Raw genomic sequence first — 26,171 nt, forward strand, 5'->3', positions numbered from 1 at the left:
ATCAGCAAATAAAATGCATTCCTGTGATTATAGAGAAAAAAAACATATGTACATTGTAAGATTGACAGAAATCTAGTGCTTCTAGTGCATCTAAAACTCAAAGGGAGTTTTGGAGGATTGAGCTAATCTCAAGGTTAAGTTAAATTCTGATAATAAACTAATTTAAGCAATTCATTAAAATTAGTAAAGATCTTGCTGGTATTTTCTCTCCACATTTTCTTCCTACCCTTATTATTATTATTATTATTGTTGTTGTTATTGTTATTTCTCCTTTCTTTAGATTTAAAATATTTCCTTGCCCTCTGGGGAAGCCGTATTGTAAAACAGTGTCAAGCTAGATGGTTAAGCCATCCACTAAAACTGAGCCTTTATAGTTTGTTATAAAATATTAGTTATAATTATAATAATCACAGTCATTGTAATCATAGTTGAGGAATAATTTTTTGAATTATTTAGGGTGAGATTCTTTTGTGTAAGTCTTATCAATCTCTTTTTATTTATTCTTTACATGGTGGAGTGTGAACGTCACTCCATGCTATCCAAGAGGGAACTAATTGTCATTATGTACCAGCCAACAGTGGACTCATGTTGCATTATCCTATGTTTGGACATGTTTTCTATAATGTGCACCCACAAACAAATTACATTTCTATGCGTACAGACTGAGAGTGTATATTGAAGTATATTGAAAAACTGATTGACATTCAGTGCTCGTGAAAACTGGTCAGGTCAGTATCGCTAGGGACTGAACAACTTTAAAGGTCTAGTCAAGGTCTGATGTTACATCATTTTACATAATTAAACCTAAAAGAAAAAATCTTACTGCTGATCATTTTATGTAAAGGTTTATTCTGCTTGGATTATAGTTTTCTTGCTTTTTAAGGCTCTAAAATACTGATTTCTCCTGCCTTCTGGGTAGCCCTTTATTTTTAATACAGTATAGAGCTTAAAACTTATGAAATCACCTAAAGCCAAGCCTTGAATTTTAATGCAAAGACTAATAACAAATCACTTTTCAGGAGACTGGTGTCTTTATTAACCCTATCATGCTATTTGTATCATATTTGATACATTACATTCTGTGGCCTTCATGTCACCCACATTAACATTACTAAAGCCTGTTTAACGGCCCATCTGCAGTCTGAAAGGCTGCTGGGGAGAGGAGTGTTAAAAGCGACGTGTGTGAATGGGTCGTTCAAATACCAGCTCCAACCAGGAGGGAGAGCTCTGAATATGGATATAAACACTCACACACACTTTGGTCCCCTCTTGGCAAAATCTGAAAAATTTCACCAGAAGCCATAACACATGATTTTATGATGAATTAGAGCATGTCCAAGTGGGGACTTAAAAATGTCCCTGTTAGTTTTGTTGTTCCCTGTTGGTGACTGTGTAACGATGAGTATGTTCCCTGTTATATATATGCGCGAGTGCACACACACACACACACACACACACACACACACACACACACACACACACACACACACACACACACACACACACACACACTCTGAGGCAGGTCCTGCTGTAACATCTGGCTCTGATGTCGGCCATATTTGCCCAGGGACGGCCGTCTGTGGCCGTTGCTCTGGCCACCATCGCCGTGCCAACGCTGTTGTTATTCTTCAAGTAATGCCCATTCATCATCTGCTGTCACAGCAACACACACACACACACACACACACAAATGATGCACAGGTGTGTGTTCCTCGGACACGGCCACACCTGAGTTTGCATAACGTGTTCAGTCCTCATACAAACACACACATGTTGTAAACACACACACACACACACACACACACACACACACACACAGGTAATATTTCCAGTTTATTCTCATTAAATTACCGTCTCTTTCCTAGTAAACCTACAACTTTATTCTCATAAAATCACAATCTGCCACAAACCAGCTGCACGTGGAAAAAACCCAATGAGGACACGTCTCTCTTTACGGGACAGAAAACCTGATGATCCGATTATTCATCCCGCACCGCAGCGTTACATTTTAAATATAACATCTTTGCCGTAATGTCGGACATGTTTTGGGGATTTTTATTAACTTTTTTCAAACAATAAGCAAAATAATGTGTACGTGTATATACGTATAACTTTCTGCTAATTCCAAAACATTTCCAGGCCTGGAAAACAGCTGTTCTGATTTCAGGAACTTTTCAGGAATTCCCTGACCTGCAGAGTCTCTTGATGCAGAAAAGACAGGAAGCAGAAAAGAAAATGGACAAATGAGACGATGGACAGCTGTCAGAGAGAGGTGGACTTCACTTGTCTCTCTGGCAGTCCGTCTCTCTGTCTGTCCATCTGTCTCTCTGACATTCTGTTTGTTTGTCTCCCTCTCTGTCTTTCTCTCTGAGAACTTGTCTCTGAAAAGAAAAAGAAAAAGTCAGTCTGTCCTCTCTTTCTCTGTCCACCCGTCTCCCTCTCTCTGTCTCTCTGTCCTTCAGTCCGTCTCTGAGTCTTGGCTCTGATCTGTCCGTCTCTCTCAGAGCCAGAAATCCAGCCGGTCGGCGCAGCAGAGGTCTGGGTGACAAACTCGGGGTCTGCACACAGTCCAGGTCACCCCCCCCCCCTCGTCCTCCCTCCTCCCCCCTCCTCCCCTCGTCCTCCCCCTCCTCGTCCTCCCTCCTCCCCTCGTCCTCCCTCGTCCTCCCCTACTCCCCCCTCGTCCTCCCTCGTCCTCCCCCCTCCTCCTCCTCCCTCGTCCTCCCCCCTCGTCCTCCCTCCTCCCTCGTCCTCCCTCGTCCTCCCCCTCCTCCCCTCCTCCCCTCGTCCTCCCCCTCCTCGTCCTCCCCTCCTCCCCTCGTCCTCCCCCTCCTCCCCTCGTCCTCCCTCGTCCTCCCCCTCCTCCCCTCGTCCTCCCCCTCCTCCCGTCCTCGTCCTCCCCCTCTTCAAAAACCCCGCTGCTGCCAAATTGGCTGGAAAAGCAGATAAACATTCTGCAGCAGAGAAGCTTCTCGTCTCCTGACGCCCTCTCGTCTCGCTGCCCAGTTTTTCTTTCGTCGGCCAAATGTTGTGTGTGATAGTTTTTTTTTGACAGAAATGTCTTCTTCTCACAATATGTAGGCAGATCATTCGCCATTTATTCTCCAGATGTGTGCAGAATTTCATGAAACGCAGCTTCAGTGAACCGAGAGGGCCGAAGTCACAGTCACAGCAGATCACACAACCAGAAAACAGGAATCACACTTTTGTCTGTCTTATTTTCTCTATATGAATATTATTTTCACAGGACTAATCATTCTTGAAAGTTTCATATCAGCAGCCGCAGACTATTATGTACAGCAGTGATATCAAACGAGGGCCAAATCTGGCCCCTGTCAGAGTCACAGGTGGCCCCCCAACCATTTTCTAATTGACTATAAAAGTAAAGTGATGGACTTGTTTTTGTACTTTTAGTGTCCATAAGGTGTCAGAGACATAAAACAGCATCAAAATAGAGCTTGTTGAGCAAAAAAGAGCCAGAGGAGGATCTCCCACAGAGGACACAGCTGAGACACTAAAGTCCTAAAATCCTAGAAATGTTGTAAATTCTGGAAAACGTGTTAAAATCCTTGAAATATCTAAAATCTGAGAAATTTCCTAAAAAAAGTGAAACATCATAAATCCTATAAAAAAATCCTTAAATCCTAGAAACGTCCTAAAATCAGAGAAATATCCCTACATTAAAGGAACGTTCTAGCATCCGCGAAATGTTCAAAAACTTAGACACTTCCTAAGAGCCTAAACATGTCCTAAAATCCTATAAATGTCCTAAAATCTAAGAAATGTCCTATAATAACAGAAACATCCTAAAGTCCTAGAAATGTCCTACAATCCTGGAAACATCTTAAAATGTCAAAAATGTCCTAAAAGCCTAGAAACGTCCTTAAGTCCTAAAAACATCCTAAATCTTAAAAATGTCCTGAAATCTTGGAAATGTCCTAAAATCCGAGAAACATCGTTAAATGTCAAAAATGTCCTAAAATCAGAAGAATGTCCTAAAATCATAGACACATGTATGGGTCTGCTGTGATTGGCCCCTGGCCTGTCATTTGTGGCCCCTGAGCAGGTCGAGTCCCCGGCCGTAAAGTGAGCGCGTGTTCTGACCTGAAGGAGTCGGTCTCGGCGTGGCGGCTGTTGTCGTGGGTGTAACACACTCGATGTGCAGCGACGTCCAGCTGTGTGAAGGTGAACAGAGGGACGCCCGGCTGCTGGACGGCGTGGACGAGGCCGTGCCGCGGCGGGGAGGACACCGTGTAGACCAGCTCCTCTGGACGACCGGTCGAATCAGACGCCAGCAGGACGTCGGTGTTGAGGACGACCCGCTGCCCTTCCGTCAGGTGGACTGCTTTGGTCAGCAGCACCAAGTCACCTGGAGGAGGGCAGAGGGACACGGTCAAACACAGAGGGACACGGTCAAACAGAGAGGGACACGGTCAAACACAGAGGGACACGGTCAAACACAGAGGGACACGGTCAAAACACAGAGGGACACGGTCAAACACAGAGGGACACGGTCAAACACAGAGGGACACGGTCAAACACAGAGGGACATGGTCAAACACAGAGGGACACGGTCAAACACAGAGGGACACGGTAAAATTAATTAATTACTAAACTTACAAATGGTTTTTTCGGCACTGGGGGGACACTTACGATTGTAATGGATTTATTTTGAATCTATTTTACCGCCAACTTCAAAAGAAAACACGGAAGGCTTTTTTTTCCTACAACATTTTGGCTATTTTATTTTTCTTTACAAATTGTTGGCAATTGTTTATGGAAAAACACTTTTTTAAGGAAAAGCATTTTGCTTGTGATTTACAAAGAAACAACAACATTATAGCGATTGTTTAAAGTCATTTTTTGGCATATTTGGAATAATTCATTTTGGGGTTTTTTTGTTGTTAGTTGAAAACTTTGTGTTATTTTTTAGGAAAACTTTTTGGGCATTTTTTTCCCCTTAAAAATCCTTGGTGATTTAAAAAAAACCAACATTTTGTCAATTTAACATTTTGCTGTTTTTTTTTGTCTTGTGTGATTTTTGAAGAAACTATTTGGCAGTTTTTTGGGGAACTATTTAAGGAAAACCTTCTGGTAATTTAAATTAAACATATCTGTTGATTGTTTAAAGAAACATTTTGGTGTTTTTATTTAATTGTCCATTTTAAAGAAAACATTTTGGTGATTGTTTTAAAATATTTTGCTAATTTATAAGAAAGCTTTTTTTAAACGTATATACCAGCAAGCCACTCAGAAACAGTACGATGTGTATAAGAAAGACAGTTCAGGAGAGTAAAAAGGATTTTTTGCAGCTTCCCTTTTGTTTGTGTCCAAACTTGATGAAAGCAGAGAGGAGAAAAGACGTCCTGCTGCCTGTTAAAACTTTTACAGCATGTGATGACTTTACTCTCAAAATCTCACTACGCCGCATTTACTGGAACAATTTTCTTTGCAAAAAAACTTTAAAAAGTGAAATCCTTTACATGCATGACAGGTGAGGTGCCGCCACAGTAACGCTGTCTCGTCTACGTCCAGTGAAACTGCGTGAGCGTCCCTGTAGAAAAGCGTTCGGGAGCCTTCAATAAATAAAGATTTTAAAATTCCCAACTGAAATGCTGAAACTAAAAATAAAAGGTTTTTTTTTTTTAATGTAAGCGACTCGGGATTAAAGTCTCCATCAGCTGGCAGGAGTTAAAGTGAAATTTATTTTTCTTTTAATTTATTTATTTTCTTTTTAAAGACGAATGATTTCACTTCTTGGCAAGAAAACACAATAAAAAAGTGTCTGTGTTTTTGGAGCGCTGAGGAGGAGGAGGAAGAGGAGGAGGAGGAGGAGGAGGAGGAGGAGGTGGAGGAGGAGGAGGAGGAGGAGGAGGAGGAGGTGGTGGAGCACCCAGAGGAGACGAGCCAACGCCCCTCCACAGCTGCTCCACCTCGCCTCCGTTAATTATTCACCGGCTGAGGAGGCTGGTCGTTTCTCACCTCCGCTCCTCCAGGATCACGGGGCCCAGAGCCAGAGGGGCCGACGCCCCGACACACTGCCGTGTTCACCCGACTGGCAAAGGTGGAACCGTGAGGGTCTCAATAATACATGAACCATGACCAGCCCACAGAGGGGCCACAGAGGGGGCCCACAGAGGGGGCCCACAGAGGGGCCACAGAGGGCCGCACAGAAGTGGCCCACAGAGGGGGCCCACAGAGGGGCCACAGAGGGCCGAGCTGTGCGACTCTGGATTTCCACCGCTTGCATGTGCGTTGCTCAGCTGCTCCCTCATCCGTCAGCTCCCACCGGCTACAGTCTGGGTGCCGGATCAGCCGGATCAGCCGGATCAGCCTGAGCGGCGAAACTGAGGAGTTCCCGCAGTAATTACAGAATCGAGCGCATTTTATCAGTACAGGAGAAGAAGAAGTAATAACTCCATTCACTCCCGTAACTCCCCACGTGGGATCTGGGAAATTTGTGCCAAATCTGAAAACATTCCCCTGTGGTGTCGTAGGAATCACGTTCACAAGTGAGACAGTTCGGGTCACAGTGACCTTTGACCTTTGATCACCACAATATCATCAGTTCTTCCTTGAGTCTTAGTAAACGTTTGTGCTGAATTTGAGGCTTCACGTACGGACATACGTATGTCCGTATGTCCAGAAAAACCCAAAATCACGACGCCTCTGTGGACGCTACAAACTTCTCTGTTGATTGTTGATGGTAGTTTTATTTTTGGAGCACTGAACGGACTCGTCGCCCGCGTCCGCTTCAAAGTATAAAAACACTGAATGCACCTTTAGCAGGGAAAAGACGAAACTCTGAAACTCAAAAAAACATGGACAAAATAAAGCTCCTCCACTGAGGTGACCTCTGACCTTTGAGCACGGCGTGGACGGAGATGAAGAAGCTCTGTGCGGGAGTCTCGTTGTCCAGGTCGCTGAGGGTGAAGCGGAAGCTGTCGTGACCCTTGAACCCGGCGGCGCTGCTGCTGTTGCTGACGGTGTGCGCGTACCACAGACGGTTCATCTCCACGTCGTCCTGAGTGAAGTTCAGACCGGCCGACAGCTCGGACCAACCCGACTCCGTCTGCAGAGACACAAATATCACAACACTACCCGCCCCCCGACGTCACGCTTCCCCGTGAGGACGAGGCGTGAGCACCCGGCTCGAGGCTACAGGATTCAAACCAGTGAACAGACGGGTTTCCATCACAGACTGCTGCAAAACGAGCTGTTTTGGAAATGTGGTTAAAAGACGAAAGCGTTTCCACTGAGCGAATATCTGCGACTTCTCCTCTGGTGATAACATGCCGAGAAGCACGGCGACGGATGTTCAAAACATTAGCAACTTTATATTTACATATATTTACTGTATATACAGTACACACATATATATTAGGGCTGCAACTAACGATTATTTTGATAATCGATTAATCGGTTGATTATTTTTTCAATGAATCTGATTTTGAAAGATAAAAACAGAAATAATATATTTTTTTTCTCTCATCACAGAAACAGATTCTCACTGACAGCAGAGCTAAAAGTGCATAAACAGGCGGCTGCTTGAACATCCCCGAGCTGTCGAAATGATATTAAATCATAAATAACAAAGAAAATCAAATATGAATTCATATAGTAACTACAAAGACTCATATATATATTAACTACATAGATTAATATAGTAACTTTGTAACTATATATATATATATTATACTAACTTATTCAATTATTCAATTCTGACTGGCAAACTAAAAAACAAAAAAACAACAGTTTTTGTTTTTTTTTTTTTGCACGACCAGTGGCCCCTCCAGCGTGTGGCGCTCTAGTTGACCTCCTGTATCTCGTATAAGGGCCGCTCTGATATTAACCCCTGCGTGGTGATGGTGAGCGCGCCCTAACCTAAACTCTGAGCGTGGAGCCGCAGTGTAATGACACCATGGAAAATGAAAAAATAAAGACTTAAAAATAAAGAACAGTTAATAAATTTGACTTGTTATTCTGTTTTCGTTTCCTTCGTTTCTGAATATTGTGGAAAAAGTTCAAGAATTTCCATCAGTTATTTAAGTTTAAGAAATTGTGATATGTTCTCATTACATAAACCCAAACATCCACGCATTTAGATGTTTGAAATGAATATACAATATATGAAAGACACACACACATACACACACACACACACACACACACACACACACACACACACACACACACACACACACACACACACACACACACAGACACACACACACACACACACACACACACACACACACACACACACACACACACACACACACACACACACACACACACACACACACACACACACACACACACACACAGACACACACACACACACACACAGACACACACACACACACACATACAGACACACACACACACACACACACACACACAGACACAGACACACACACACACACACAGACACACACACACACACACACACACACACACACACACACACACACACACACACACACACACACACAGACACACAGACACACACACACACAGACACACACACACAGACACATACAGACACACAGACACACACACACAGACACATAAACACACACAGACACACACACACACACACACACACACACACACACACACACACACACACACACACACACACACACACACACAGACACACACACACACACACACAGACACACACACACACAGACACACACACACACACAGACACACACACACACAGACACACACACACACACACACACACACACACAGACACACACACACACACACACACACACACACACACACACACACACACACACAGACACACACACACACAGACACACAGACACACACACACACACACACACACACACAGACACAGACACACACACACACACACACACACAGTAGTTTCCTCACCCTGAGCTGCAGTTTTCCGAAGCGCGGCGCGGCGTTCAGGAAGTAGTACACCTGGTTCGGGGGCGTGTCCAGGTCCTCGGCCTCCAGAGTCACGCTGGAGATCACCCTGCGCTCCCCAGAGTCCACCTCCAACCCAGCGTTCCTGGAGACACCAACGAAGAAGAAAACGACGATCATGAGACATGTTCGCTGTGAGCTTTTAGAGCTGAGGTTAGTTTCAGCTGAATGTGTCACAAAATTTGTTTTTAAATATTACATTCGCGAAAATGAGACGGATACAAGGTCCCAGTCCCAGCAGCCCCCAAAATATGTCAAGGATTTTTAGGACATTGAGAGGATTTTAGCAAGTTTTTGAAATTTAAGGACATATCAAGGATTTGACGACATTCGTAGGATTTCGTAGGTTTCTAGGATTTGTGGACGTTTCTAGAATGTTCACACATTTCCACGATTTCAGGACATTTCTCAGATTTTAGGACCCTTCCAAGATGTAGGACATTTCTAGGATTTTAAGACATTCCTGAGATTTTAGGACATTTCTTGGATGTTACTATCGATTTTAGCATGTTGCTCTGATTTAAGGACATTTCTATAAATTTAGGACATTTATTTTTAGCGTGTTTTCAGAATGTAAGGACATTTCTAGGGTTTTAGGATATTTCAAGGATTTCATGACATTTCAAGGAATTTAGGATCCTTCCAAGATTTAGGATGTTTCTAGGATTTCAGGACGTTTATACGATTTTAGGACATTACTATAATTTTACAATGTTTATATGATTTTAAGATGTTTCTAGGATTTAAGGAGATTTCCAGTATTGTGGGACATTTCTAGGATTTCTGGATAATTTTAGGATTTTGGGACATTTCCTTGATTTAGGACATTTCTAAGATTTTAGGACACTTCTTAGATTTTATGCAATTTCTTAGATTTTAGTATGTTTCTCTGATTACAGGACATTTCTTGGAATTTACAACCTTCCTCAGATTTCAGTATGTTTCTTTGATTTTACAACGTTTCAAGGAATTTAGGACACTTTTAGGATTTTAAGAATTAAGAATTAAGAATTTTGGACATCTATTAGATTTTAGCATATTAGGACATTAGTGTCTTATCTAGGACCTCTGTGGGGGCTGTGGGGGATCTGCACTCTGACACCTTATGGAGACTAAAAGGACAAAAACTATTCACATTGTCAATCTTTTTTTATTAACCGGGAATTAGGAAATGGTTGGGGGGGCCACTGGGAACCCTATGAGGGGCCAGGTTTGGCCCGCTGGCCGTAAGTTGAGTATCAGTGGTCTTGTGTTCGATCATCAGGAGTGTGTGCAGAGAAGCTCAGCAGGAGGAGACGAGGTCAGGGGGTGGACACGGGACGGGGGCGTGTGCACATGTGGCGGGTCGCTCTGCTTGACTGAGTGTTTACAGAGCAAATCTGTGACCCCACCCCCCCTCCACCCCCCCACCCATAACATTTTCATTTGAACGAGTGATTGAGAATTTGCATCCTTCAGTGGGTTCCCGATGCTGCCCTGCCCCCCCCCCCGTCCACATGTGTGCTGTCCCCAGACCGCCGGTTGGTGTGCGTGGGTGCGCTGGCACAGGCCGAGCTGGTGCTGTAGAGAGCAGCGGGGCAGAAGTAACGGCGAGACTTGGCAGATGCCGGCCTCCTTGTTTTTGTGTTCCTGCAGGATGGACGTGGCAGCTTCCTCTCCTGCGTGGATTTTACTTCCGAGTGAGGAAGCAGCCAGACGCTTTCTGATGTTCACCCCCCCGAAAAACCACCACCACCACCCAACGACATCACCACCCAGACCTCCAGGATCCCGCCGGAAAAAGCTGCTCTCACACAAACTTTCCCTCCATCGCATCAAAGTGTCTCTTTCACTTTGAAACCTTATTTTTCGACTTGTGTCCATCATTACATGTCCAGTTTTAGGTCTTTTTTTTGTCAAATGCACAACAATTACAGGTTTTTAGATTATTACCCAAAAACTTACAGAGGTTGTTCATATTAATATCCAGCGACGAGATCACAGAAGAAGTAACATCAGAAGTCATCACGCTCACGTTAGAGCAGATGTGTGTCTCAGTTTATGGAGTCAAACTGTATACGTTCTCTGGACAATGACTTCTGATGCAGCTCAAATATTATTCAATTTAAAAGGAGGAATAAAGAAAAATAATGGGACCCGATGAACTTCCTGAGTAACATAATGTTAAGATTAAGCATCATGCACTTTATGCAGCTCAGATTACGTTTCGTCCTCGGTATGAATTATCGTATTGTTTTCTTCTTTCTTTTTTATTTTGTTCTTTATTTCTATTGTCTGGAGCACCTCAGACACCGGGTCTCGAACCCAGGACCTTCATGCTGGGGGGGCAACAGCGCTGATCACTGAGCCATTGTGCCGCCAGGTGAAGGCAAGGTCACGGTGAGATATCGTATTCACAAGAACAGCCGTACGTCTGATTAGACAGACAACCCGTAATCGTGATGCCTCCGTCCCCGTCCCCGTCCCCGTCCCCTTTCTCGCCCTCGTCCTCGGCTATTGGCGGCGCCGAGGCTTAAAAATCAACGTCACACGTTTATGTAGGAAGAAAAAACTTGTGCATGTTTGTTGGAAACATTTCGACCTGAAACCTCACACACTTCCTGTAATGTCATATTAAATCCTCATACTCGACCACAGCTGTGTGTGTGTGTGTGTGTGTGTGTGTGTGTGTGTGTGTGTGTGTGTGTGTGTGTGTACTTGAGCAGTCGTGGCGCCTCGTCGTTGACCGGCAGCACGGTGACCTGAGCTGTCCCCTGGACTGTGTGGACGCCATCTGTCAGCCGCAGAGACACGGCGTCCTTCAGGGTTTCTGTGTCATCATGCATGTACACGATCTTCATGCCTGCAGAGGAGGAGGAGGAGGAAGAGGAGGAGGAGGAGGAGGAAGAAGAGGTGGAGGAGGAGGAAGAGGGGAAGAGGTGGAGGAGGAGAAGGAGGAGGAAGAAGAGGTGGAGGAGGAGGAAGAGGGGAAGAGGTGGAGGAGGAGAAGGAGGAGGAAGAAGAGGTGGAGGAGGAGAAGGAGGAGGAAGAAGAGGTGGAGGAGGAGGAGGAGGAAGAGGATGAAGAGGTGGAAGAGGAGGAGATATCAGAATTCAGACTTTAAAATTAAAAAAAAAGACCCAAAACTTAGCTGGAAAAACAGAAAATTATAATTAAGGACAAGAAGGGAAAAATATCAAGAAAAGTATATTTATGATAATTAAATTCTATATTTAAAAGAGAGAAAATTACATATTATTGATGGTTATTATGTTTTGTTTTATTTGAGTATTTTTTATTTAAAGGTCATTTTCTGTTTTTGTTACTTTTCTTTTTTTGGATAATTTCAGGTCATTTTCTTGCAAATTTTGGGCTTGTTTCTCGTAGAGTTTCTCATTTCCTTCTTTCACGTCTTTCAAGAAATCATGACCAGGTTTTAAAGGGTTAATGACTTCTTTGCAGAGTACAGTGGATTGCGTCATTTTTTCGGGACGTGGCGGCCCGCCGGCGTCTCTCACCCTGTCGGAGCTCCTGCAGGGTGAAGGAGGTGATGGGGAGGCTCCTCTGCAGGAGCTCGGCTCCCATCTCTTTGTAGCGGCTCGTCTCGGCGCCGTAGATGCCGTTGATCAGGCTGCCGTGAGCCGGCGGCTGCACCACCGTGAAGGTCAGGACGTCCGGCGGAGCGTCCAGGTCGAAAGCGTTCAGCACGGACGGCGTCAGCTCCCTCATCCCGCCCTCCTTCACCTGCAGGAGGCGAGAACACGAGTTACTCCTCAGCAGTGACAGGAGGCCAGGGGCCACGCGCAGCGGCCCCAAACACGCTTCAGGATTTATGGACGTTTCTGGGAGTTCAGGTTGTTTTTCGGATATGAGGACGTTTTTGACAGTTAAGAATGTTTCTGCAGTTTTAGGACATTTTTAGGATTTTAGGATATCTTTGACATTTAAGGATGTTTCTAGGATTTAAGGATATATTTAGGATTTCGGGATATTTCTAGTATTTTTGGAGATTTCTAGAATTTCAGGACATTTTCAGAATTTACTACATTTCTAGGATTTTAGGAAATTCTTCTGATTTTAGGACATTTTGACATTTAAAGATGTTTCTAGAATTTTAGTACATTTCTGGGACTTAAGGATATTTTTAAGACCTGGGATGTTTGTAGGACTTTAGGATGTTTCTAGAATTTCAGGACATTTTTCATATTTTGAGACATTTTTTTTCGAATTTAAGGATGTTTCTAGGATTTTAAGAAGATCCTAGAATATCCGGACATTTTTAGGATTTTAGGACATTTCTAGTATTTTAGGACATCAGTGTCTCAGCTGTGTCCTCTGGTGGGGGTGTGGGGGATCCTCCTCTGGCTCTTTTTTGATGCTGTTTTATGTCTCTGACACCTTATGGAGACTAAAAGGACAAATTTAGTGTCAACCACTTTTTTTAAAGCTCAATTAGAACATTGTTGGGGGGCCACCAGGGGCCCTATCAGGGGCCCTATCAGGGGCCAGATGTGACCTGTTGGCCGTTAGCCGAGTATCGCTGCTCTTAAGCTTCATATTTTTCCCGCTCGTCGGGTAAAAGCTGGACTTACGGTGAAGTTGGCGAGCAGCAGTGAGGGCGCCTCGTCATTGGTCGGATTGATGATGATGTAGAAGGGGACGGGGGCGGAGCGGTGCAGCCCGTCACTCACGCTGACAGACAGCTGGTCCACCGTCGGCTCCACCCCTCTGCTCTCTGATTGGACGTAGTTGATGAAACCGGCGGTCAGGTGGATGAGACTGAAGGATTCTGAGACAACGAGATTCAGCAGGGTCAGGTCGACTGTTCGCCACACACACGCACACGCACACACATGCACACACACACACACACACACACACACACTCACACACACTCACACACTCGCGCACACACACACACACGCACACGCACACACGCGCACACGCACACACACTTGCACGCACGCACACGCACACACACACACACACACACTGACCCACTCGGACCCCGGCGTTGCTCTTCTCGGAGCCCGGCGTCGGCAGCGTGTTCTCCAGGAAGCCGTGCAGAGGAGGAGTCTCCAGGTGGAAGGTCAGCTGGTTGGGGGGGCTGTCAGGGTCCGAGGCCCCCAGGACCCCCCCACAGAGACAGGCAGAGGAGCCCTCGTCCACCACCAGCATGGACCCACCTGCCCGAAGACAACAAGACAACAGCAGTCACATGACACACTTTTAAATGACGTTTGTCCCACACGTGACCTGACAGCAGAGCGGAGGGACAGAGGTCGTCTCTCAGCGCTCGTTATGGCGCCGCCGTCTGTTTATTGGTTCACGCTTACAAATCAAAATCCTTTCTTCTGTTTCTTCAGGAGTGCTGTGGTTTCTTTCCACTGTCACTGAGGTAAAACTTCCACTCTCTGATTTTCTTCTATTTTGTTTTTGTATGTTACGACTACGGAAGCCCTGAGAAGGAAATGCTGTTTTGTGATATTTTTTTACTGTTTTTTTAATGCTTTCTTTTTAAAATGTATTTTCTGAACTGTTGTGTTTGTTTGAATGTTGCATTTTTTTTGTTTTTTGAAATGTATCTATTTTAATATTCTAATTTTTCTAATTTTAAATAAATTTAATTTAAAATGTGTTATTGAAATGTGATTTTTTAACTGTTTGTTTCTGCTGATGGTGTTGTGTTATTTTGTATTTGTGTTTTGAAAATGTATTTTGTTTTTTAAATGTATTTTTGAAATACTGTTTTTTAAATGTTTTTTAATGTTGCAGTTTTTTTGTTTTTTGAAATGGCGTAGTATTTTTAAAATGTGTTTAATTAAAATTGTTGTTTGCAGAAAATTGTTTCCAGTATGTTTTTGTGTTTTGCGAAATGCTGTATTTTGTGAAAAGTTGCTGTTTTCTGAAATATAATGTTTGCTATAATGTTTGGTTTTTGAAATGTTGTTTTTTCTAAATGTTGTGATGTTTTTTTTAAAGTTCTGTTTTGTGAAATATTTTTCTAATGTTGTGTTTCTTTAAATGTTTTATTGTTTTAATTGTTTTGTGAAATGTTCCGTCTTGTTAGCTGCTAATAAATCCGTCACTCTCCATCCTCGTTTACACTCGTGTTAATTAACAAACTCAGTCACCTCTGGACCTGGATCCATACTGCCGGACTGCATGTGTCCGTAACGATCATGTGTGTGTGTGTGTGTGTGTGTGTGTGTGTGTTTACATTGTGTGAGTGTGTGTGAGCATTAACGATGGACAGTCCTGGATCTGGCTGATAAACTAAAAGAAGAAAAACAACGTAAAGCCGGATTCTTCGTGTTTCGCGGCACTAATGCTCTTACTCTGCGTCTTTATTCGCTGCTAATTAATTAGACCACATACACACCCCCCCCCACCCCTCAACACGCCCTGCGCTGTGTGGCAGCGCCGCTGCTCAATGAATGGCGAGATATGCTGGCAGGATTAGAGTTATCCTGCCGCTGGTAGCGCCGCGGTAATCCGGCGAGCGAGACGGCGAGTACACGGCGGCTATTGTGACCGAGGGATGCGCTTCTCTCTGCTTTTGTTTTGAAAAGACCCACATTGTCCACCGTCTCTTAGGGAACACACACACACACACACACACACACACACACACAGCAGAGTGATAATCTCACCCAGCTGTGTCTGTATTTGTGTGTGTGTGTGTGTGTGTGTGTAAAACCAGCAGACAAAAGGCAGATTTCACTTAAAACATGTCGGTGCCAACCTCGTTAGCCCGGCAGACACACACACACACACACACACACACACACACACACACACACACACACACACACACACACACACACACACACAGACAAAATCACCCACAATGCAATGTGCAAACAATGAGACTTCGGCCGCAGCTAAACGCACACTTCAAGAAACACGTCGGGAACTATTTCAGTCTGAGATTTAACTTTAAACTCGAAGTTAAATATTAATAGATTATATTGTTTAAAATGAGAAATAATCCCACTTGTTCCAAGTTTCAGGAAGTTTTAATAAAATCAGCTTCAGCATCTCGGAGTCGGTCAGAAAAACAAGAAACACTCTGACACTTTAAAACCGCAGTTATGACTGAGAGGTGCTGCAGGAGTTTTTATCTCTTATTTTATATTCAAATTATTTTACAAAACTTTTGCACTTTTGCTTTTAATGGTGTTTTTTTTTTTTACATTTTTGTGGTTGTTTTTTTTTTTTAACCCTTTTAACCTTCAAAATAAGACAGAATAAGATCACTGACACTGAGAAAATACAGTCTGATAATTTTCCTGAAATGACTGATTTCTTTTGGACAAGTGAAATTATTTTGTCCTGATGACTTTTTTTTTATTTTTTGGTGAGAAAATTAAGGTTTTTAGCACTTCTGAACATAAAAAAAGAGAATTACTTACACACACACACACACACACACACACACACACACACACACACACACACACACACACACACACACACACACAAACCCTCTCCCAGTCATCCCAGTGTGAGTCCCAGTGGTCACTGGTCTCTATTGATAACCACAGAGCTCCTCAAATCCCTCTTCTTGGCACCAACTCCAGCGAGAACTGTCACCCTCCCCAGGAGAGCCTGTGTGTGTGTGTGTGTGTGTGTGTGTGTGTGTGTGTGTGTGTGTGTGTGTGTGTGAGTGTGTGTGTGTGTACATACAGTGTATGTTACCCCCCCCTCGTGCAGAGTGTGTGTTAGGCTGATAGGTGATGGTGTGTTGTCGGGTCAGAGTTGCTCCGCTGCATTAAGAGGATTGTTGGCAGTCAACAGACACACACACACACACACACACACACACACACACACACACACACACACACACACACACACACTTCACTGAGCAGGAAAATGTTCTCACATCTTCTAGTTTTCATGACTAACAGCAACAATTCAGGTGACCAAGTAAAAAAAAAAGAATAAATTTAAGACCTTTTCAAACAGCACAGAATTCAAACTAAAACATCTGTTTTACATCCAACCGACCAAAATCTGATACTCAACTTATGGCCCAGGGGCCAAATCTGGCCCCTGATAGGGCCCCTGGTGGCCCCCAAACAACTCACAGTAAAAATAAAGTGACTGACTCTGTGAATAGTTTAGTCTCCGTAAGGTGTCAGAGACATAAAACAGCATCAAAATAGAGCTTTTTGATTATAAAAAGAGCCAGAGGAGGATCCCCCACACCCCCGACAGAGGACACAGCTGAGACACTGATGTCCTAAAATACTAGAAATGTCCGAAAATCTGAGAAACGTCCTAAAATCCACAAAATGTCCTCATTTCTTTGAAACATCCGAAAATCTTAGAAACGCCCTTAAATCTGTAAGATGAAATGACTCAATGCATTTGGTTTTTATCCTTATTTTATTTTACGTTTACTCGTATTTTAAAGCAGGTTTGATCTGTGAAGATGAATTCTGTGCTTTTGATTCTGATCTGATGTGAAGCACTTTGCTGCATTAATTTCTTTCTTGTAAAACCCGTTGGGCTGCATGTCCTGTATGAAAAGTGCGATGTGATCAAGTTTTATTATAATTACTGTTATTTTTAATATTAATAATAATGTAATATAATTTTAAATATGTGATGATGTTAATTTGAAATATAGTTTTGCCAAGTTTTGTCTTATTTTGCCCTCGACATTTTTCCCTAGCTTTTGAAAAAGTATTTTTTAAATCTGATAATTTTTTGAAATTTTTTAAACATCTTTTTCTAAGTCATGTCCCCGGCGTCCTGCGTGTGTGTCGCTCGCCGTGTGTGTCGCTCGCCGTGTGATGTCTCACCCAGAGTGACGGCGGGGACTTTGTTGTTGACAGGAAGTATGGTGATGTTGAGGTCGTACACAGGAAGCGTGCCGTGAAGCGGTACAGGTGGAGGCGGGGCGTCTCCATGGCAACAGCCTTCTGATCCTCCAGCCTCGCCGTCGGAGATGATGAGGGTGACGGTGTCGAACGCCGGCTCGGCTCCGATCTCTCCTCCTGAACACAGAAACCAAAAACTAAACATTACTGACTTCGTTATCCTGTAACATGAAAATACTCTTTTAATGAACCAGAATTTTCTTCTTTTTAATCTGGATTCTTTAATTTGGAGTATCATTCAAGCTGATTTTTAAGATTAGTCATTGTTTATTTGCATTGTACTTTATTGATTCATTCTTTTTTTATTCATTAGATTTTCAATTGTTTTTCAATATTTTTTTGTCTAATTGTTGAAAGTTTCTCGTCGTAATGACGATGTTGTGTCCTTTAAACTGTGAGCTGCATGTTTGTGTGAAAGCTGCTCTTTAAATAAAGCTGCCGTGAGTTGAATTAACTCCTAATGATGTCATTAACCCTTTGAATACTGGCTTTAAGTCTGTCAGAACGTTTATTTTGTTATTTATTTCAATGATCATTATTTTTTCTTCTTCCTCTCCATCTTTATTTGTTTTTGCTTTTATTTATTAAATTTAAAAAAATAATAATAAAAGAGTCCGACTGAGGAGAAATAAGCGAGCGCAGGCTTTTCCCCAAACGTGGCGTCGTCTCCCATGATGCTCCTCACCTGTGTGGATGTAGTAGATGTGTCCCTGCAGCAGGTCCTGCTGGGAGAACTTGTCCACGCTCAGTCCGGCTCTCTGCAGCTCCCCGCGGCCCGGACTCCGGGCCAGCATGTAGGTCAGCCTGGAGTCGTCGCTGTCCCGGTCCGTGGCCGACAGGTAGTCCACCGTCACCTGGACCCGCCCCCCCTCCTCGCAGCTCAGCTCCCCGCGCAGACCCCCACCCAGCTGGGGGGGCTCGTCGTTCATGGGCAGGACCTGAGGACGGCGGGACAGACGTCGAACACGCGCTCAGGGTCGATGGTGTTTTCAAGGTTCCCGCACTCTGTTGTGCTCAAAATCTCAAAACTTTTCCATGACTTTTCAAGGACCCAGATTTTAGTTTTACTTTACGCCACCTGCCCGATTTTTTCTTTTTTTCTCTCACTATTTTTTAAAATTCACAATAAGATCAAGACACGGTGAAAGCCACGAAATACAGCAGAAACAGCAGCGACCGCAGAAACAGCAGCGACCGCAGCCAGTCCAGTTTCTAATGACGGTCTTTAACAGAAGGTGCACCTGACCCCCCACACGCACAACTCATAACCGTCCTTCTTTCAGGTTCACTGCTTTCAGAAAACTCAACATATAAGATTCAAACTCTATTCAAATGTAGTTTCAGGAACCCACATGATGCGTTAAACCATCGGGGATTTTTAAAAATCCAACAATAATTTCTGTTTTTAGTTTTTAGCTGTCGTTTTGGCAACTTTTAAAGAAAACACCACTTTCAAAAATGTAAGAAAAAAAAGATCCCAAACCTTTAAGTTTTTATAATAAGCACAAAAAATTATTTGGAAAAAAAAGTTTTCTATAAAGAAAAAAAATCTAACTTTTTTCATTTTTAAAAAAATGGGCAGTAAAATAATTTCACGTTCTCCCATGTCGCCAAAAATGCTTAAAAAACTATTCGACATGTCTCGTAGGACAGATGAAGAAACTTTCTTAACAAATGAAAAAGCAGCAGAATTATCGTCACGTCGACACATTAAAACTACGTTTTGTCGTCAGCTACAGAAAATTAATTCACCTTTATTTTGCATTAATGTCATTCAAATATGACACACAATATATTTCCAAGATTTTTCCAAAACTTTCAATGGGTTTCACTAGTTCAATGACTTTTCCAGGCTTAGAAAATGTGATGGTGAAGTTTCACGGCTTTTCCAGGTTTTCCTGGGAATCCTGGATTATTGTGTGTTTTGGCGGCAGGTCGCTCACCTGAACGTGCAACACGACGTCCGCTGAGTTCAGACCGTCCGTCACCTTCAGAGCGACGGCGTCCTCGCTGGTCTCAGAGTCGTCGTGGATGTACCTGCGACACAAAGAGCGTCACGCTCCATCTGTCCCAAACACGCCGTCACTTCTCTCTCGTCACTATTTAATAGCTTTTGTGAATATATTTTTTTAAAAATAGTACATTTAGAACTGAATATTCGAACAGAACTCGTATAACCTTTAAATTACAACTAAATATAACCTAGAATTTTTTTTGGCTTAAACTTTACCACCAACTTTTAAAGGAAACATGCCCATCGGGTTTGGAAGGCCTTTTTTTGGCTCATTTTTTTTTCCTTTGAAGAATTTTGGTGCTTTTTAAAGAAAACACTTGCTAAATTGTTAAATTTATTTAAAATGTAAATGAAATTTGATTGGTATATTTTAGGAAGAACATTTTGAATTTTGTTTAGATAATTAAAAAAATTACCATTTTCAGTGGCTGTTTATTTTATTTATTTCACCACCAGCTTTTAAACACGTGCCCATAGGTTTGGAGGACATTATTTTTGGCTCATTTTGGCCATTTTCTTAATGTTGGGGACCCAAAATTTACATTTCTGACATAAAAGTTTGGGGTATTCGGCATTTCTGGGTTCACATTGGGGCTCTACAGGCTCAGAAAGCGACTTTGTTCGGAGTTTCGCAGGTAAAGAGGTTTTGTTTCTGACCTGAGCCGCAGGCCTCTCAGGTCCTGCAGCGTGAAGCCGTCCCCCTGCAGCAGCGTCCGGCCCTGCAGCTCCAGACGGCCGTGGCGAGTCGTCCTCTGAACCTCCACCCTCAGGGCCTCGTCCCGGCTGTCTTGGTCCCGGACCAGGAGGTGCTCCTCCGTCACAAAGGCCCCCCCGCCCTCCTCCACCCGCAGCAGGTTGGTGAAGGCCTGACGAGCGCAGAGAGAACGTCAGCAAACCCGGACCTTCAAGTGTCTGAAAATGATCGAAACTAAAACAAAAGTGTCCGTGTGACAATAAACAGGCTTCATACGCGTTTTTACCGACATGTTTCCAGGATTTTTCGGCAAATTTTAAACACCAAACACTCTCTGAAACGACCATCAATACCCCTTATCGGTTCTTTTTCAGTGTAACAGCTTAAAAAAATATATTATTAAAAAATACCAGAATGAATTCAGAGCAGGTATAAAAACTGAATATTAAAATACAACTTAGGGACTGTTTGTTATTTATGGGGGGGGGCATGTCAAATATTTTTTTATGCATTGGCGAGGGACTTATGATGGGGGGGCATACAACTTAAATGGCTGTATTTTGTATTTATTTTTTGTCTGTTTGGTTGTTTTAAAAAATTGTGATTTTTAAAGCAAAACTTTGGCTTTTTTTCATTTTTGGTGATTTTTAAAAATAACTTTTTGGTGATTTTTTTATTTATTACAAATTTGGGTGATTTTCAGTGAACATTTTTTTGATGTGAGTGTTTTATATTTATTTTTTATAAAAACTTGTTTATTTATTTGAACATGCCCGGGGGTTTGGAAGGCATGTTTTCTCTCAAAAATGACATTTATCACAGCCAGAAATTGTAAAAATAGAACTATCTTTTCAAATTATTGATGATCTTTAAACACATCGTATATTATTATAAAGGTTTGTGAAATAAAAACATTTTTTTCATGACTTTAGCAAAACTATAATAATACTATAATACTATAATAAGTTTTTGAAACTTTTCCAGGCCTGGAAATTGTTTTTTTTTTGAAAATGCTGAGACAGGTTTTTCGTGCCGAACATTAAATATACTTTCATAAGTATCATTTTTAGTTCAGATCTGACGGGGACGACAGAAGCTCCCGTCTGAGGTCTTCACACGAGGTCAAAACCACCAAAGTCAGTTCAGATCGACAGGAAGCTAAGGCTGCGTTTGACCTCTGACCTCTGGCCTCTGGTCGTCCACAGGGGTGACGGTGATGTTGAAGAGGAGGCCGGAGACGGCGCCGCCGTGGTGATCGCTGACGGAGAAGACGAACTGGACGAAGAGCGGCTCCGGGCCGATGTCCTCCACGGGAGGCATGAAGGCCACTTTCATGTGGTTCACTGCATGCTGACAGGAAGAGAAGAAGAAGAAGAACGCCGTGTTTTTACTCGAATACTTTTCCTCAAAACAGTTTGAATCAGCAGCGAATTCATTTCCCCAAAACGAAGCTGTGTGCGACTGTTTGTGTCTCAAACCTGCGTGAAGGCCTTTAACACCGGCACCATGTGGTCTCTCTTCATGGCGCCGGCGCTGTCCGTGTAGAACAGACGTCCCGCGTCCATCAGCCTAAAAAAAACATATCAAACAATACATTTGTGTAAATCCAGAGTCCCCGCGCATTTCAAAAAATCTCCAGACTTTACCATGACTTTTCAAGGACCCATGAACAAAGTTATTATTTCAGTTTTCTGTCTTGCCCCTCTCGCCTGCTGTGTTTTTTTAATAAATCACATTCAAAAAGATTCAGACTGTTTAAAAACATCATTTAACCCTTTGAAACCTGGAGCGACATCACTTTTCTTGTGCTGTTTTTTTCATGCAGGTTAAAGGCAATGACACACTTGGTAAGAAATGTTCCACAAATTTCAAGAAATTTGTAAACTAAAAAAAAAATAGGGGAAAATTAGAAAATGTTCTAGAAATGACAAGAAATTAGGAGATTTTAAATGATTCAAACATAATAATAATAAAGCTACGGGAAAAGGAAAAACTATATTTAAATATTCAAAGCATTTTATTTCAGGTCAGTTCTTGTTTTTAAATTTAGTTTTAAAACATCATCTTTACTAATTTCCAGGTCATTTTTTCTACTTTTTACTTATTTCTTGCACATTTAGGTTTTTTTTGTAATTTTCTACTTTTTACTAATTTCTTGGTAATTTTTTGGGTTGGGTTTTTTGTTTTTTTGTTGTTGTTTTTACATACTTTTCGGGTAAGTTTTTGGTAAGTTTTATTAATTTCTTGCTAATTATCGGGTCATTTCTTCTTCCCTTGTTTTTGACAGAAATCCAGCCGTCCAGAAAGAAAGAGACGTGATGATTATTTTTATCACTTTTCGGCTTTACAGGATGTGGAGCTGCAGACCGCAGAGGAAGCCCCGCCCCTGTCCTTACCCAGGATGCAGTGGGCTGAAGCAGGGCTGCGTGACCACGTAGCTCAGGTCCGTGTCTGGATCCTCCCTGTCGGTGAAGTGGAGCTGAGCCTGCGTGATGTAGACCACCTCCGTCTCCTTCACCGTTAGTGAGCGGACGCTGCCGGACACTTCCACCGGCAGCTGGTCCTTCACCGGGAACACGTGGACCACCACGGTCTGGACCCAGACCGGAGGAGAGGCGTCAGTGCGACCGGAGATTTAAAAACGTTTCTAACTTGCAGAGAGGAAACTTTGACTCACGTATGTCTGGGAGAGGTTGGGCGGCTGGTGGCTGTCGGACAGCGTGAAGTCGAAGGAGTCCTCAAAGAGTTCCTCTCCGGAGTGCTGGTAGTAGATCTGACCCTGGACCAGATCCCTCTGCAGGAAACTGTCCACCGGATCTCCTGCAAGGACAGCAAACGCACCGTCGATATTTTGCAGCAGCTGCGTCACAAAATCCCAAGCATCGACACAAAAACCTCAATCTGCAAGAAATACAGTTTGCGTTTGTTCAGGCGCCGATTTAGAGGAACGTTCAGCGAATCAACGTTTCGACGCTTCAGGCTGTCAGTGGAAGTAATCCCATTACACTGTGATTTACAAATTACATATACAGTGCTTATGTTTACTTTGTTTTTTTGTTTACTTCTTTGTGTATAGTTTTAATTTATTTTCTAGGAAATTTTCTTGTTTTTTTAGGAATTATTCCTTATTTTAGGGTTATATCGTTTTAAGTGTCTTGTTGCCTTTTTTCCGTGTTAATGAAGCAAATTACCTCAGGTCTTAAAGGGTTAAATAGTCTCTGTGGATAATTCGGCTCCTAAAAACCTAAAAACCTCCTGAAAACTGAAGGAATTCTAACCAGGAGACAAACAAACAAACAAAATACTCGTAATAACCGTAATCTCGTGATCTTCTGCAGAGATCATTTCCGTTGTAGATATTAAACTTCCTCACCGTCCTCGTGGGCTGCCGTCTTCCTGAGCAGCCGCCCCGCCTTCGGGCTGGACACCAGCTGGTAGAGGATGTAGTCGTCGCTGGAGTCGAGGTCGGACGCCAGCAGCGTGTACTCCTCCAGCCTCACGGCGGCGCCCTCCTGCACCTCCAGCGCCACGTTGTTGATGAGGAACGGCGGGGAGTCGTCTTTGGGCAGGATGTTTATGGGGAACTTGTGGCGGATGCTATGGCGGCCGTCGCTGATGCGGAAGACGATGTGGTCGCGGGTGGTGTCGCTGTCGGAGTGATGGTAGACGACGGCGCCGTCCCTCAGGTCACGAACACGAAACATGAACGCCTTTCCGCCTGGCAGACAGGAAACAGGAAACACATCAGACAGCGCAGCAGCTGCGAGAGACTAAAAAATTACATAAATTATAAACAAAAAATTAACTATAAACGTGCAGATACTACGTTACGCTGGAGCTTTAAGGATTTTTTTTTTTGAGATTTCGAGAATAAAGTCGTAGTTTTACAAGAAAAAAAGACATAATTTTACGAGAAAAAAGACGGAATTTTACAAGAAAAAAGTTGGAATTTTATGAAAACAAAAGTCTCCGTAAGTTTCCGTAATAAAATATCCACTTTCATTTTTTCAAAAAGTCTTTATTCTCTTAAAATTACTTTCTGATGTTTTGTTTGACTTCCTCATTTTTGAGGCTTTTTTTAAAAGTTTTTTTGGAAAATTTTTCATTTTCTTGTACTTGGGTCTTTTCGTCTTTTAGGATTAATAAAATTTACTTTCTTAAGATTGTTTTTTTAAGGTCATTTCTCATTTTTTTGGGAAAATTTCCAGGTAATTTTCTAGTACTTGGGTCATTACCTTCTTCACGTGTTTTTTAAAAATAAATAAATAAATGAAAAGTAAATAAATAAATCCAATTTGCCAAGGTTTCAAAGAATTAAATAATGTTTCTGAGCAACAGTTTGTGGTAAAGAAAATAAAAGCCTGCTGAGGTCAGTGATTTCAGTTTCATGGTATCTACATTTTTTAGATTTGTTTCAGTTCTCGCTGCACCAGATGACGTTCGTCGTGTCACAGAAACGGCGGCGTGAGACTCGGCGTGCAGAGTTGGAGCGGACATGAGAAACTTGTGCGTCCTACATTAATGAAATGTAGGCCGCGTCCATCTGTCGGCGCGCTGCTGCTGGCTGGCCTCCCGCGCTCTCCGCCTCGTGCTAACCACTCTGCAGAGCGGCCTACTGTCGGACATGTGTTGTTGTCAGAGAACGGCTCCGTTTCCAGCCAAAGCTTCGCACTTTGATTCAATTACCGTCGCCAACACATGCACCGTGTTTTTTTTCTCCCATTGTCACTTGGAAATAACAAGTTTCTCTTAGCGCCTGAAGGCACCGCGAGGCGCTGGCTGGGGTTCGTGCTGCGAACACCGGTGGGGTAAAACATGGCGTCCTTCCCGGTGGCCGCCCGGTTGCCAGGATTTGGGAGGGGGGGGCTTCCTGTCTCCCTGCACGTGCCAGAGAGACAGAAGGGCAAGGTCAGCAGACAGATTGAGAGACGAGCGGTCGCGAGCCCGAACCTCATTAGCAACTTTACCGAGGGAAGGCGGCTACTGGTCCAAGTGATGGAAACAACTTGGTAATTGGGCCCAAAGGTGGCGTTGGGCAGCAGGCCCATAAAGACGGGAATGGGATGGGATGGGAGGTGTGTGTGTGTGTGTGTGTGTGTGTGTGTGTGTGTGTGTGTGCAGCAGGACAGGCAGCCATCCATTTGGCTGAAGGCGTTGGACGGAGCCTGCAGTGACTGTCGCAGAGTGGAGGGTCAGCGGCGCCCTCCTCAGAGACACACCTCCACCAGAGGAGCCGCTCGGTGCGTCCTGCGGGCCCCCGACATACATATGAGACACACACACACACACACACACACACACACACACACACACACACACAGACGCGCGCACAAACACACACACACACACACACACACACACACACACACACACACACACACACACACACACACACACACACACACACACATGTGTGGAGAATGAAGCCAAACTTTTAACTCCCTCTGAACAACGAGCGGCAGATAAACAAGAAAGTGAGGTAAAAGTGACGCTGGAGCAGGTGCTGCTGTCCAACGCCGAGGAGGAGGAGGAGGAGGAAACACGCCGAGTGGGACAAAAGTTTCAACATCCATCCAACTACTGCACTGTGTGTGTGTGTGTGTCCGTGTGTGCGTGTGTGTTTGTG

General features: G+C 43.4%; 1 protein-coding gene across 4 annotated transcripts in view; it reads right to left on the reverse strand.

Moving 5' to 3' along the window:
• frem1b (Fras1 related extracellular matrix 1b) overlaps positions 1 to 26,171 on the reverse strand; it is a 69,081-nt gene that overhangs the window by 20,849 nt on the left and 22,061 nt on the right. For all 4 annotated transcript variants that reach the window (XM_088078162.1, XM_088078159.1, XM_088078161.1 and 1 more), the window contains 16 exons: positions 23,919 to 24,263; positions 23,223 to 23,365; positions 22,942 to 23,138; positions 22,024 to 22,114; positions 21,728 to 21,895; positions 20,509 to 20,717; positions 19,781 to 19,874; positions 18,523 to 18,775; positions 17,760 to 17,954; positions 13,944 to 14,132; positions 13,539 to 13,735; positions 12,465 to 12,690; positions 11,665 to 11,809; positions 8,911 to 9,052; positions 6,862 to 7,072; positions 4,105 to 4,369 (listed from right to left, as the gene is read on the reverse strand). In XM_088078162.1, the coding sequence (XP_087934288.1) occupies positions 4,105 to 4,369; positions 6,862 to 7,072; positions 8,911 to 9,052; positions 11,665 to 11,809; positions 12,465 to 12,690; positions 13,539 to 13,735; positions 13,944 to 14,132; positions 17,760 to 17,954; positions 18,523 to 18,775; positions 19,781 to 19,874; positions 20,509 to 20,717; positions 21,728 to 21,895; positions 22,024 to 22,114; positions 22,942 to 23,138; positions 23,223 to 23,365; positions 23,919 to 24,263 (3,070 nt within the window). The remainder of the gene's footprint in view (positions 1 to 4,104; positions 4,370 to 6,861; positions 7,073 to 8,910; positions 9,053 to 11,664; positions 11,810 to 12,464; positions 12,691 to 13,538; positions 13,736 to 13,943; positions 14,133 to 17,759; positions 17,955 to 18,522; positions 18,776 to 19,780; positions 19,875 to 20,508; positions 20,718 to 21,727; positions 21,896 to 22,023; positions 22,115 to 22,941; positions 23,139 to 23,222; positions 23,366 to 23,918; positions 24,264 to 26,171) is intronic.

This window comes from Plectropomus leopardus, chromosome 5, assembly GCF_026936395.1.
Source record: "Plectropomus leopardus strain MGB_pleo_1.0 chromosome 5, ASM2693639v1, whole genome shotgun sequence".
In the NCBI taxonomy this organism is placed as follows: Eukaryota; Metazoa; Chordata; class Actinopteri; order Perciformes; family Serranidae; genus Plectropomus; species Plectropomus leopardus.